Source organism: Indicator indicator, chromosome 32 (genome assembly GCF_027791375.1).
Source record: "Indicator indicator isolate 239-I01 chromosome 32, UM_Iind_1.1, whole genome shotgun sequence".
NCBI classification, from domain to species: domain Eukaryota; kingdom Metazoa; phylum Chordata; class Aves; order Piciformes; family Indicatoridae; genus Indicator; species Indicator indicator.
The window spans coordinates 3,623,400-3,637,055 of NC_072041.1; the positions used below are offsets into that span (position 1 = coordinate 3,623,400).

General features: G+C 54.5%; 1 protein-coding gene across 1 annotated transcript in view; it reads right to left on the bottom strand.

The window, feature by feature from the left end:
• The window catches only part of PLEKHN1 (pleckstrin homology domain containing N1), a 28,408-nt gene that overhangs the window by 3,822 nt on the left and 10,930 nt on the right, over positions 1–13,656 (bottom strand). Inside the window, exons 6-11 of the mRNA XM_054394837.1 lie at positions 10,601–10,731; positions 9,134–9,277; positions 8,684–8,764; positions 5,308–5,377; positions 3,620–3,774; positions 1,628–1,822 (exon numbers count right to left, since the gene is read on the bottom strand). Of these exons, the coding sequence (XP_054250812.1) occupies positions 1,628–1,822; positions 3,620–3,774; positions 5,308–5,377; positions 8,684–8,764; positions 9,134–9,277; positions 10,601–10,731 (776 nt within the window). The remainder of the gene's footprint in view (positions 1–1,627; positions 1,823–3,619; positions 3,775–5,307; positions 5,378–8,683; positions 8,765–9,133; positions 9,278–10,600; positions 10,732–13,656) is intronic.

Here is a 13,656-nt window from a genome sequence, read left to right on the forward strand (position 1 = left end):
CAGAGCCACAGAACCAATCCATCCATCCATCCAGCCCAGAGCCACAGAACCAATCCATCCATCCATCCAGCCCAGAACCACAGAACCAATCCATCCATCCAGCCCAGAACCACAGAACCAATCCACCCAGCCAGCCCAGAGCCACAGAACCAATCCATCCATCCATCCAGCCCAGAGCCACAGAACCAATCCATCCATCCATCCAGCCCAGAGCCACAGAACCAATCCATCCATCCATCCAGCCCAGAGCCACAGAACCAATCCATCCATCCATCCAGCCCAGAACCACAGAACCAATCCATCCATCCATCCAGCCCAGAACCACAGAACCAATCCATCCATCCAGCCCAGAACCACAGAACCAATCCATCCATCCAGCCCAGAGCCACAGAACCAATCCAGCCAGCCCAGAGCCACAGAACCAATCCAGCCAGCCAGCCCAGAGCCACAGAACCAATCCAGCCAGCCAGCCCAGAGCCACAGAACCAATCCATCCAGCCAGCCCAGAGCCACAGAACCAATCCATCCAGCCATCCAGCCCAGAACCACAGAACCAATCCAGCCAGCCCAGAGCCACAGAACCAATCCAGCCAGCCCAGAGCCACAGAACCAATCCAGCCAGCCCAGAGCCACAGAACCAATCCAGCCAGCCCAGAGCCACAGAACCAATCCAGCCAGCCCAGAACCACAGAACCAATCCAGCCAGCCAGCCCAGAGCCACAGAACCAATCCAGCCAGCCCAGAACCACAGAACCAATCCATCCATCCATCCAGCCCAGAGCCACAGAACCAATCCATCCATCCATCCAGCCCAGAACCACAGAACCAATCCATCCAGCCAGCCAGCCCAGAACCACAGAACCAATCCAGCCAGCCAGCCAGCCCAGAGCCACAGAACCAATCCATCCATCCATCCAGCCCAGAACCACAGAACCAATCCATCCATCCATCCAGCCCAGAACCACAGAACCAATCCATCCATCCATCCAGCCCAGAGCCACAGAACCAATCCATCCATCCATCCAGCCCAGAACCACAGAACCAATCCATCCATCCAGCCCAGAACCACAGAACCAATCCACCCATCCAGCCCAGAACCACAGAACCAATCCATCCATCCAGCCCAGAACCACAGAACCAATCCAGCCAGCCAGCCCAGAGCCACAGAACCAATCCAGCCAGCCAGCCAGCCCAGAACCACAGAACCAATCCAGCCAGCCAGCCCAGAACCACAGAACCAATCCAGCCAGCCAGCCTAGAACCACAGAACCAATCCAGCCAGCCCGCCCAGAACCACAGAACCAATCCAGCCAGCCCAGAACCACAGAACCAATCCAGCCAGCCAGCCAGCCCAGAACCACAGAACCAATCCAGCCAGCCAGCCAGCCCAGAACCACAGAACCAATCCACTCATCCAGCCCAGAACCACAGAACCAATCCATCCAGCCCAGAACCACAGAACCAATCCATCCATCCCAGAACCACAGAACCAATCCACTCATCCAGCCCAGAACCACAGAACCAATCCACCCAGCCCAGAACCTCAGAGGTAAGCCAGGAGAAACACAGGCTCCAGCCTGTGCAAGGGTCCCCACACATATCCCAGGTTTTTGGGGGGTTCACTTACATGGAGAGGCTGGGAATAGCCAGAGGAAAGGGGGTCTTCAAGCTGCCTGCTCTCAGCCATCATCACGAGGGACTGTCCATCAGGGAAGGAGCCACTGGTGTGGGACAGGTGGGTGAAGGCTGGCACCCTCCCTGCCGATGCCCAGGAGTTCGTGCGGCCGTCCGAGGTGAGTGACCCTCTCCCACTGCCTGCAAACTGGAACAGGGAGAAGAAAAGGTTGCATGAGAGGAGCTGAGGACCAGAGGACTGTTATGGCTGGAAGAGACCTGTAAGGTCATGGAGTCCAACCATGGACCCAGCACTGCCAGGGCACCACTAAACCATGGCCCTCAGCACCACATCTCCACAGCTCTGAGACCTCTCCAGGGATGGAGACTCCTCCACTACCCTGGGCAGCCTGGGCCAGGGCTTGACAAAGCTGTTTGGGGAAGAAATTGTTCCTCACGTCCAACCTAAACCTGCCCTGGGGCAACTTGAGGTTCTTTCCTCTTGTTCCATCACTTGTCACTTGGGAGAAGAGACCAAGCCCCACCTGGCTCCAGCCTCCTTTCAGGGAGCTGTAGAAATCAAGGTCTTCCCCTCTGCCTCCTTTTCTCCAGGCTGCACAAATCCAGTTCCCTCAGCTGCTCCTCCCCAGCTCTGTTGTCCAGACCAGCTTCATTGTCCTTCTCTAGACCTGCTCCAGCTCCTCTATGTCCTTGGAGTGAGGGGTCCAAAACTGAACCCAGTCTTTCAGGTCTGGCATCCCCAGTGCTAAGCACAGGGGGACAGTCCCTGCCCTGATCCTGGTGGCCACACTATTGTGATCCAAGCCAGGAGGCTGTTGGCCTTCTTGACCACCTGGCAGACATTGGCTCATATTTAGCTGGCTGCTAACCAACTACTCCAGGTCCTTTTCCACCAGCCAGCTTTCCAACCACTCTTGCCCAGGCCTGAATCATTCATGAGGTGCACTGTGACCCAAGTGGAGGACCTAGAACATGACCTTGCTGAATCTCAACAGCCCTCTGCATGGCTGCAGGACATCCCTCCCCATCATGGAGCATCACCAGGCAAGCCCAGCCCTTGGTGCCAGCTCTGGGTCTGTGCCCTCCTGCCAAGGAGCTGCCTGGGCAGCCATGCCCTCTGCAGAGGGGTGTGCTGCCCTCTAGAGCTGGCTCTGCCTTGCAGAGGTGCCAGGGGTGAGCAAGGAGGGCTTGCAGCATGCAGAAGAGTGCTCAGGTACCCTGACCCCATCCCAGCTGCAGTGCTCACAGAATCCCAGCATGGTGGGGGTTGGAAGGGACCTCTGGAGACCACCCAGTCCAACCCCCCCTGCTCAAGCAGGGCACCCACAGCAGCTTGCCCAGGATCACAAAGGCCAGGAGGGTTTTGAAAGTCTTCAGATAAGGAGATCCCAAGATCTCTTGCAAAACCCTGTTGATGCCCTGGTGCCAGGGCCTCACTGCACAACACTTTGCCTATGGGCAGGAGTCTGCTTTTCATAGAATCCTAGAATGGTAGGGGGTGGAAGGGACCTCTGGAGATCATCTATTGCAGCCCTGAAGGAATTGGACTCAATGATGAAATTGTGCAGGAGTTTAATGTAATATTGGCCCATACAACCCAATAAAGTGCCTCCAAGTAATTTGCAGGGATCATCAACTTAGGAAGAAATTCTTGCTAGTGAGGGTGGGGAAACACTGGAACAGGTTGCCCAGGGAGAGGTGGTGGATGTCCCCTCCCTGGAGCTGTTCAAGGCCAGGCTGAATGGGGCCTTGAGCAACCTGCTCTAGTGGGAGGTGTCCCTGCCCATGGCAGGGGAGTTGGAACTGGATGATCTTGAAGGTCCCTTCCAAGCCAAACCACCAATCCATGCCCTTCATGACAAGCCTTCAGAAAGGGGACTTGAGGCAACGCCTGCTGTGTCCTAAGACTACTCACACGTGGTCAGAGATGGGAGCACCTGGGAGGCATTGATGGATTAGCATGCAAGCTGACAACACCTCTCACCTGGCTGGGGTGTGGTGGCTTTGATGCTGAGCAGCTCTCTGACCCCGAGAGGGAGGAGTCTGCGTTTCGAAACTGCGCTGTTTTGAGGCAGTAGAGCCACTCCTGGTAGTCCTCATAGCTGCCGCAGGTCACCCGGATGGAGTTGATCAGCCTGCCTGCAAGAACATCACCCACTGCTCTGCCTGCCTCTGCCTGACAGCCTGCAGAGCCACAGAGGGGCTGGGAGGCACCTCTAGAGAGCATCCAGTCCAACCCCCTCCCGCCAAGGCAGGGCCACCACACAGGAACACGTCCGGGTGGGCTCTGAATGTCTCTGGGGATGGAGACTCCACTGCTGTGTCAGTGAGAGCTCTGGTGTGAGGTGTTGTTCCTGCCCATGCCAGGAGGGTTGGAACTAGATGATCCTTGTGGTCCCTTCCAACCCTGACTGATTCTATGATTCCATGATTCAATTCCCCCCACACACCGACAATAACCAGGCTGGCTCAGTCTGGAAGCGAATGCAAGCTGTATTTACAAGCAGAATCTACAATCTATGAGGAAATGCAATGAATGTGCACAAATAGACACAATTCACAACATTTACAAATAGACACAATCAACAAATATATACAACCAAAAAGCACAACCAAGCTCCCTTTGCTTCCCCCCCAAAGGGGATCTCCCAAGAGGCCTCCCCCCCAGACCCCCTTGGCAGAGAGCTGAGTTAGCTAAAAGCAAAGAGGCTGTTAACTTAGGTCAGTGTGGTATCCACAGCCAGAAGAGAAGAAGAAACAGCAGCCAGACAGCCCAGCAAGTTGCCCTGACTGTGCCTACTTTGTTTTGAGTAGTAGTTCTTAAACATTTCTCTCTATCCAATGGAAGTGTTCAGAACAATCATTATTTTGCTTTCTTACACCCAATAGTGATTTATTTACACTCTTTCGCTTTCTCTGCTTGACCTTTGAGAAGAAAAATTAAAAGGACAGTTTCAAACCATCACAACCACCTCTCTGGGCAGGGCTCCACCACTCTCAAGGCAGAAGTTCCTTCATGTTTAGGTGGAGCTTCTTATATTCAGGTTTGTGCCTCTTGCCCTGCCCCTGGGCACCACTGCACACAGCCTGGCCCAATCCTCCTGACAGCCACCCTTGAAGCATTGATCAGCTTTGATGAGATCCCCACTCAGTCTTCTCTCTTCCAGACCAAAAGTCTCATTGATCAGCTTTGATGAGATCCCCACTCAGTCTTCTCTCTTCCAGACCAAAAGTCCCCAATTCTCAGTCTTTCCTCAAAAGAGAGACCTTCCAGTCCCCTCAGCATCTTTGTAGCCCTTTGCTGCACCCTCTCCAACACGTCCCTGTGCTTCTTGGACATCCCAATCTCCTTGCTCCATCCCTCCCTATGTTCTCCCAGGATCTGGAGGCCCTAACAGCAGTGTAGGGACACTGGGAATGCTCTACCTTTAGGGCTGAAGGTAGGACAGGCACAACCACAGCCCATAACTGAATGAGGTGGAACAGCACAGCCCTAGTTGAAAGCCCTTCTGCTGGCTCCCAACCTCTCCCTACCAGCACAGCCAGGTCCTACAGCCCAGCCCAGATCTCCAAGCAGCTCAGCTCTCAGAGCTTGGGTGCTGACCTTGAAAGCAGCCATCAGAGACCCCCAAGGCTGCTTCCAGCACAGCCCTTGGCACCCCAGACTCTCACCTTCTATTAAAAAGGAGGTTTTCTCATTCTCTTCAAAGAGCACTTGGATGGCATTGAGTGGCAGCTCACCCTGTTGGGGGAGAGAAGCAGGATGAGGACCACAAAGCTGGACAGAAATCTCCTTCCACAGAGGCTTTCATGAATCATAGAATGGAATCATGCAATGGTTTTGGTCTTTAAGGTCACCAAGTCCAACTGTTAACCCAGCACTAAGCCATGGCCCTCAGCACCACATCTCCAAGGGTTTGAAACCCCTCCAGGGATGGAGACTCCACCACTGCCCTGGACAGCCTGGGCCAGGACTTGGCAACCCTTTTGGCAAAGAAATTCTTCCTCATGTCCAAGCTAAGCCTTTTCTGGTGCAACTTCAGGCCATTTCCTTGTGTCCTATCACTTGATACTAGGGAGAAGAGACCAACACCCAGCTGACTTTCAGGGAGTTGTCCAAGGTGCCTTCCAACCCAAACCATTCTGTGAGTCCCACCTAGGGAAGCACAGCAGCATCCTGCAGATAAGACAAGTTGGCTGCAGAAGATCCTCTCCATCCAGAGCCCCTGACAGCAGCTTCTCCTTTACTGATTTACCCAGAGCCTACTCCTTCATCCAGAGCCTTTTCCCACCAGTTGTGAGCCAGATCCTGCTGCTTTGGGTGAGCCCCATCCCAGCAGGCTCAGCCCCTGCTTTCCCCATCCCTGTCCCACACAGACTTGGCAGCAGCAGCTGCTGTGGTTTGTGTGAAGCTGCAGAAGAAAAGGGCCAGGCTGTTCCTTCAGCCACAAATTGCAGGGCTCAGCTTCTGCTGGCAGGGAAGGGAAGTTAATTTGCAGAAGCCCTGGGAGAAGGCTCCTGTGCCCTGACATGCCTGTGGAAAATCAGGTTCCCAGAGCAGTGTCACAGGCTGGTGAATCACCTCCTGCCTGCACCCCCTGCAGCAGCTCTGCCATCGCCTCCAGCGAGCCGGGCGCCCAGGGACCAAGGCTCAGCCACCGTGGGAAGGGAAGGCTGCAGGGACAGGGCAGAGAGATCTGCCTCAGGTTTCAAAAGAGATGACTTCAGCTGGGAGCCCAACCCAAGGGCCCCTTCCCAGGAACTGCCAGCAACACCTTCCCGAAAGGGAGCTCTGGCTGAGGTGTGTCACACAAGCCACCAGCTGCTGGGAAACACCTTCCACACTTGCTGTGGGGATGGGGGAGAGCTCTGACTGGCACAGATCTCCTCACACCCCTTCCTGGAGCAGCTATCTGACCAGGGAGGTGAGCTGGGGAGCTCTTCCACAGGCAGCCCTTGTGTGGCTGAGGGCCTGATGTGGACATGGGGAAATGGTGGGAAGAAGAACCCCACTGAGTTCACACAGACTCATGGAATCATTAAGGTTGGAAAAGCCCTCTGAGATCATTCAGTCCCAACTTCTGCCCACTAAACCATGCCCCCAAGTGCCATGCCCATGTGTTTTTTGGGACACCTCCAGGGATGGAGACTCCACCACCTTCCTGGGCAGCCTGTTCCAATCCCTGACCTCTCTTGCAGCAAAGAAATTGTTCCTAATGTCCATCCTAAACCTGCCCTGGTACAGCTTGAGGCCATCTCCTCTTGTTCTATCATCTGTTACTAGAGAGAAGAGACCAACCCCCACCTGGCTCCAACCTCCTTGCAGGGAGTTATAGAGAGCAATGAGGTCTCCCTCTCAACCTCCTCTTCTCCAGGCTGCACAACCCCAGTTCCCTCAGCTGCTTCTCCCCAGCCCTGTTCTCCAGACCCTTCCCCAGCTTTGTTGCCCTTCTCTGGCCACACTCCAACCCCTCTGTGTCCTTTTTGGAGCAAGAGCCCCAAACCTGAACCTAATATTTGAGATGCAGCCTTAATTCACACTGTATTTCACAAGCCTTTGTCTCTGTGGGGCTTCCTTGTCCCTGCTTCCTCTCCCAGTGACTAAGAAGGATGCTGCTCAAGAGCAGGAGCAGCTCAGCACTGCTCTGCCATGTGCTGGTGATGCTGCATGTGCAGGTTCACAGACAGGTCACAGCTCTTTCTGGCACATTTGTGCTAGCATGGGAAAACAGGGGCAGGAAGCACAGGGCTGTTCAGTAACCAGTGCAGTGATGTCTAAGGTGGCTGCTGGCAGTCATGCTTAAGGGAGAGTCAGGCTGCAGGCAATGTGAATGTGCCACTGCCCACCCATGCTGAGGCTCCCAGCCTTGCTCCTACAAGCACAGACCCAGCAGTGGGCTTGCAGAAGCTCATCTCACATCCCCTGGGGCACTCAGGTCTCCATCATAGAATTATAGAATGGTAGAGGTTGGAAGAGACCTCTGGGAATCACCCAGTCCAACCCCCCTGCTAGAGCAGGGCACCCACTGCAGCTTGCCCAGGATCACCATGGCCAGAGGGGGTTGGAATAGAGAAAAAGACTCCACAGCCTCTCAGGACAGCTGCTGCAGGCTTCCAGCACCCTCCCAGCAAAGAAGTTGTTCCTCATGTTCAAATGGAACCTCCTGGGTTCCAGTTCATGCCCATTGCCCTCTCCCCAGTGCCCCAGCAGCAGCCTCTCCCTGCTGCCACCAGCCCCAGATGTGCTGCCTGCTTGCAAGTGGTCTCACAGAGCCTGGGAAGCAAAGCCCTCCCAGAGGCACTCTCTGGGGCTGTTCCAGCTCCTGTCTCAAGCAAGCAAGCCAGGCTCAGTGCCAGCATAACCACCCAGCAACATGCCAGCCTCCCTCCTCCCAGAGACTCAGATTCTTTGGCAGCCAGCTCCTTTCCCCCAGGCTTTTGTAGGAGGGCAAGGTGTTTCTCATGGGAAGATAGCTTGCACCATCCCTCTGCCTGCTGACCTGCCAGCTGGCAAGGGAGCAGTGAGGAGGGAAAGCCCTTGGCAACACGAGGAGCACAAGGGAATCCAGGTGGAGGGGAGCAGGGAGCCAAAGGAGTGCTGCAATAGCTGCTGGGGATGGGAGAGAGAGGGCAGGAAGCTGCTCCAGATGAACTCAGAACCACAGACTGCTTTGGGTGGGAAGAGAGCTCTAAAGCTCACCCAGCCCAGCCCCCTGCAGTCAGCAGGGACATCCCCAACCAGAGCAGCTTGCTCAGAGCCACAACCAACCTGACGTGCAATTGCCTCAGGGATGGGGTTTCTACCACCTTTCTGGGCCAGGCTCTCACCACCCTCATCATAGAAAAAAAAAAAAAAAAATCTCTTCCTTCTCTCCAGTCCAAATCTCCCTCTTTTAGTTCAAACCCTTACCCCTTGTCCTGGCACAGCAGGCCCTGCTCTAAACTCTGTCCCCAGCTTTCTGACATCCCCCTTCAAGCACAGAGAGGCCACCAGAAGGTCTTCCTGGAGCCTTCTCTTGTCCAGGCTGAGCAACCCCAAGTCTCTTACCTTAAAACAGAGGCTGTTGTGCTCTTCAGAGACTATCACCAGTGTGGATGGGTACAGCACCAGGAGCCTGTCATGCTGCTCCTTGCAAAGGAAAGAGCAAGAGGGTTCAGGTCTGCAGAGCCCTTTTTGCTTGATTGTTTGAGGTTTTGTTTGTCTCTCTGACAGCAGCCCAAGGCTGTTTTTTGCTGCTTCCCTTCAACAGAGCTCCACTGGAGATTGCTGTCTGCTCCAGCTGCCAGCCTTGTCCTGCAAGTGCTGTCCCCAAGCACCAGTGCTGGGCCATAGGAGCACAAACCTGATCCCATTTACTGGGTTGGGGCAAGATGACCCTTTGTGGACCCCCTGGAGCAGTGGCAGCAGGTGGGCAGGAGGCTGCACCACTCACTCCCCATCCACTTCCCTTCCCTGAGCCAGGCTGACAGGAGGTTGCTCCCCAGAGGTGTGTCCTACCTGGAAAGGCAGATGCTGAAGCTTCACTTTGGAAACACAGAGGACATCACCTAGGGACTCCCTCTGGGTCCCTCTCCACTCCTGGACAGGCATGTTCTGCACAGACCACCGCAGCTCCTCCTTCCCCATGGAGCTCTGCTTCCACTCCTTCCAGGGACAGGAGCAGAAGTGAGAAGCAGGGCAGATAAGTCCTCCCCTAAGAGCTTAGCTAGTGCAGGACCCCATCTCAGGAGACTTTTTAAGTGTGGCAGAGGCAGGAAGGAGTAAACCAATCTGTACAGGAGTCACTTGTCCAGCTGGGACTGAATAACCTTGCTTGGCACCAGCATCATCTCTTCACTGCCTTCCAAAGGGGCATTCCTGTTTCACGAGCAAGGAGATGGGACAGGGAGGGAAGTAGAACACCCCACAGAGACTGGAAGAGAAGGCAGAGCTCTTCAAACTGCTCCTGGTTTCTAGGCTCCAGTCCCAGCCTCCTCCTCCAAATGTTTTGTAAACCCTGGGTAATTGCACAAGCAACCAACTGTGTGAGAACCTCTCTGAACCAGACCCAAACCTCTGACCCTTCAGAGCCTGTGGTGGTGGCACCTCTGGGTCACAGGTCTCCCTTTCAGCACCCACACCCTGCCATGCCCTCATCCAAAGCTTTTCTTTCTGCTCCCTTCCCTTGCAGGAGGCAGCACAAAGGGCAGGCTCCAGCATCAGGAGCTGTGAGCACACAGGCAGCAGAAATGCAGCGAGCTGCAGTCAGGTCTCAGCAGCACAGAGCACCTCTGGGCTGGACATTCAGGCTGCAACCCCAAACTCACTGCAGAGCTAAGACCATCTGAAGACACATGGCTCCTCCACAGGCAGAGGTGTTCCCAGGCAAGAACATGTCAAGGGTTGAATTACAGACTGTGCACAGCCCCAGCAGCTGCTGGCAGTGCTTTGAGTGGCACCAAACCCCTGTGCACCATGCCAGAGGGGCAGCTCCCTGGCTGGTGTAGTGAAGCACCCAAGCAGCTGGCCTGGAAAACAGGGATTAGGCCAGGACTTAACTTCACATTTCCTTCCAGCATTTGGAAAGAGCAGAAAGCATGGCAAGAAGCATTTGGAAATGGACCAGGAGCCCCTCTCCCTTTCCATCCCCAGCCCTCTGTTCAACCTCTCCAGGCTGGAGGTACCCCAGGGGGCACTCAGTCATGATTCTGGAAGGGGAAGGTGTTAGGTGAGCACCTAAGGAGTGTGGTGAAAATGGCTGAGAGAGAGATCATCCCTCCCACTGAGGCAGCAGGAGCAGTGCAGCATCCACCCCAACCCCCATACCACAGAATGGCTTCAGTTGGAAGGGACCTCACAGATCATCTGCTCCCATGGGCAGGGACACCTCTCGTTAGAGCAAGTTGCTCAAAGCCTCATCCAGCCTGGCCTCTTAAGACTTCAGCCCTGCAGCTCTGAGCCCACAGTGTGTCACCAGCCTGAGACACTAACCTGGGAGAGGAAGGGCAAGCCAAGGTTCCCTCCATTCAGCTGGATCTGCTTCTCCAGGTGATAAAGCCACTGCTTCAGGTCTGACTCAGTAGGGCAGAAGATGATAAGGGGATTCAGCAGAGGACCTAGGAATGCAAGACACAAGATGAGCTGAGCAGATAAGGGCACAGGTTGCAGCATCAATAAGGAATTAGCTGGCCAGAGCTGTTATGCTCAGATCACACCATGGGGTGCCTGTGAGAGCATTGCTCTGCTGGCATCACAGAGCTGTTTCTGGTGGAAAAGACCTCTAAGATCATCGAGTCCAACCACCAAGCCAACACCACCATGGCCATTAAACCACATCCTGAAGTGCCATGGGCACACAGTCCTTGAGCACCTCCAGGGATGGTGACTCCACCACCTCCAGTCCTTCCTGCCACTACCTTGAGAACATTGCCACACACCAGGGAGCAACTCAGCAGGGACTGCTCCACCATCTTCTCACTGCCTGCTCAGGCAGCTCTGACCACCAGTCATCTTTCAGTCCAAAAGCAGGCCAGGAACAGAAATCAAAGAAAGTACAAAAGTCAAGCTCGAAATCGACAGAATGGAAGGGACCTTAAAGCTCATCCAGTTCCAACCCCCTGCCATGGGCAGGGACACCTCCCACCAGCCCAGGCTGCTCAAGGTCTTACCCTGCCTAGTCTTGAACACCTCCAGGGATGGAGCATCCACAACCTCCCTGGGCAACCTGTTCCAGTGCCTCCCCACCCTCACTCTAAAGAATTTCCTCCTCATCTCCAAACGAAATCTCTCCTCTTCCAACTCCAATCCATTCCTCCCCTCATCCTATCACCTCAAGCCCTTGTAAAAAGTCCCTCTCCAGCCTTCTTGGTTTTACCTTTACAAGTCCTCCCCAGAAAAACCCTCTCTGTGTAGGCAGAGACCATGCCAAGGTGCAGCTGCAGCCAGCCCAACAACTCAACAGTTTCATGCCTCTTCCTAGTTTCACTTTGCCACTCGAGATGCAGAACGTGGGCAGCTTTCTGACACTGTTTACTCATTGCTTCACCAAACAGAACCTGTGCCAGACAAGCTGAAGCTGCTCTCAGACATACTCTGGAAGGGAGGGCCAGCCCCCATATCTTGTTGATTTTCATGTTTCCAGCTATCATTTGCTTACTAGCACGAGCAAAACAGCCTCACACACCCTCTGCTCCTCGCTGCAGCCATGACCCAGTGCTGTCTGGCAGGGGCAGAACGTGTGCTGTGAGTAATAATTTACCAGGGAGCTCAGAATAAGCCACACTCAGTGCCTGCTCAGGCTTTGTAGGGCTTGGAAGCATGCAGATAAGCAAGGCCACTGCACAAGCAGGGTACTTTGCCCTTCCGTGGAGCCTTTCATCCCATAATTCCTGATTTATTTATCAACAACAGTTAGCAGAGACTTTGCCTGCCAGGAAATGCACTGACACAGACACAGCAGGGGTGGGGAAACTGAGGCAGGCACTTCCCTGAGTCACTCCATTCAGGTCCATTACAGTAAATAGGTGCTCAGTGCCACTCGTTTACAAGAAGGACACAGAGGGGCTGGAGTGGCTCCAGAGGAGGGCAATGAAGGTGGGGAAGGGTCTGGAGAATAGGGCTGGTGAGGAGCAGCTGAGGGATCTGGGGGTGTGCAGCCTGGAGGAGGCTGAGGGGAGACCTCATTGCTCTTTACAACTCCCTGAAAGGAGCTTGGAGTGAAGTGGGGATTGGTCTCTTCTCCCTGGGATCAGGTGATAGAACAAGAGGAAACAGCCTCAAGTTGCAGCAGGGCAGGGTTAGGTTGGAGATTAAGAACAATTGCTTTGCTGCAAGAGTGGTCAGGGATTGGAACAGGATGCCCAGAGAGGTGGTGGAGTCCCCATCCCTGGAGGTGTTCACAAAATGTGTGGCCATGGCACTTGGGGCCATGGTTTGGTGGCCCTGGGGGTGTTGGGTTGATGGTTGGACTGGATGATCTGATCTCAGACCAAAACAGCTCTGTGATTCTGGGGGTGTTGGGTTGATGGTTGGACTGGATGATCTGATCTCAGACCAAAATAGCTCTGTGATTCTGGGGGTGTTGGGTTGATGGTTGGACTGGATGATCTCAGAGGACTTCTCAAACCAAAACAGTTCTGTGAGTCTATGATTCCTGGGCATCCAAGTGTCCATGTTCCACTGTGCCTCTCTTGTCTCCTTTTGCTTTGATTTCCTTCTCCTGGGATTGAGATCCCAAGAAGGATTTCCTTTCTTGGGCTGGAGATGATAAAGTGATTCCCTACTTTATAGAGCAGCTGGGAGGGTCTCAAGGTGCTGGTGTTATCTGGAGATTGTGGCAGGAGTTCTCTGGGCAATCCCAGCCCTTCTAGAGACAGCAGGAGTTCTGCTGGCAGGGCATGACCCTCGCCGTGGCACTGCCTGCTCTGCCAGCTCAGGCCAGCCTCTCAGAGACATATCCTGAGGACTGCTCACCTTACCACATCTAACTTGGGCCCCAAAGGAAGGGAAAATGAGAAAAGGAACTCCTGCCCAAGCCTGAAGCTCATGCAAGGAGCAGCTGGGGAGGCTGTGAAGCAGAGCTTGAAAGGCTGCTTGCTGCTCACTCCTCTGCTGCCATTTCCCTCAGCCCCAGGGGCACGTCTGCAGCAGGACCATGACACAGCCATGCTGAGCAACCTCTGCCAGCCCTCGTGCTCTTTTCTTCTGCCCTGTTCTTCCTCTTTCCTGGTGAATGCTTCCAGAGGAACATCAGAAGCAAGAAAGAAGCAGCAGCAGTTCAATTCCCACCGAAATCTCTATGAACACTAAAGCTGCAGAGGTAACTCAAGGTGCTCAGCAACCTCTCCAGCACCAGAGGCTGTGCAAGGCAGGGACCACAAAGTCATTCTCCATGCCAGTGCACCAAGGGACAGCTCTGCAAGCTGCTGGGCTTTGTCCTTGCACTCTACCTCCACAGAATCACAGAATGCTGGAAGGGACCTCTGAAGATTATCCAATCCAACCTCCCTGCCAGTGCAGGGTCACCTAGAGCAGGCTGCACA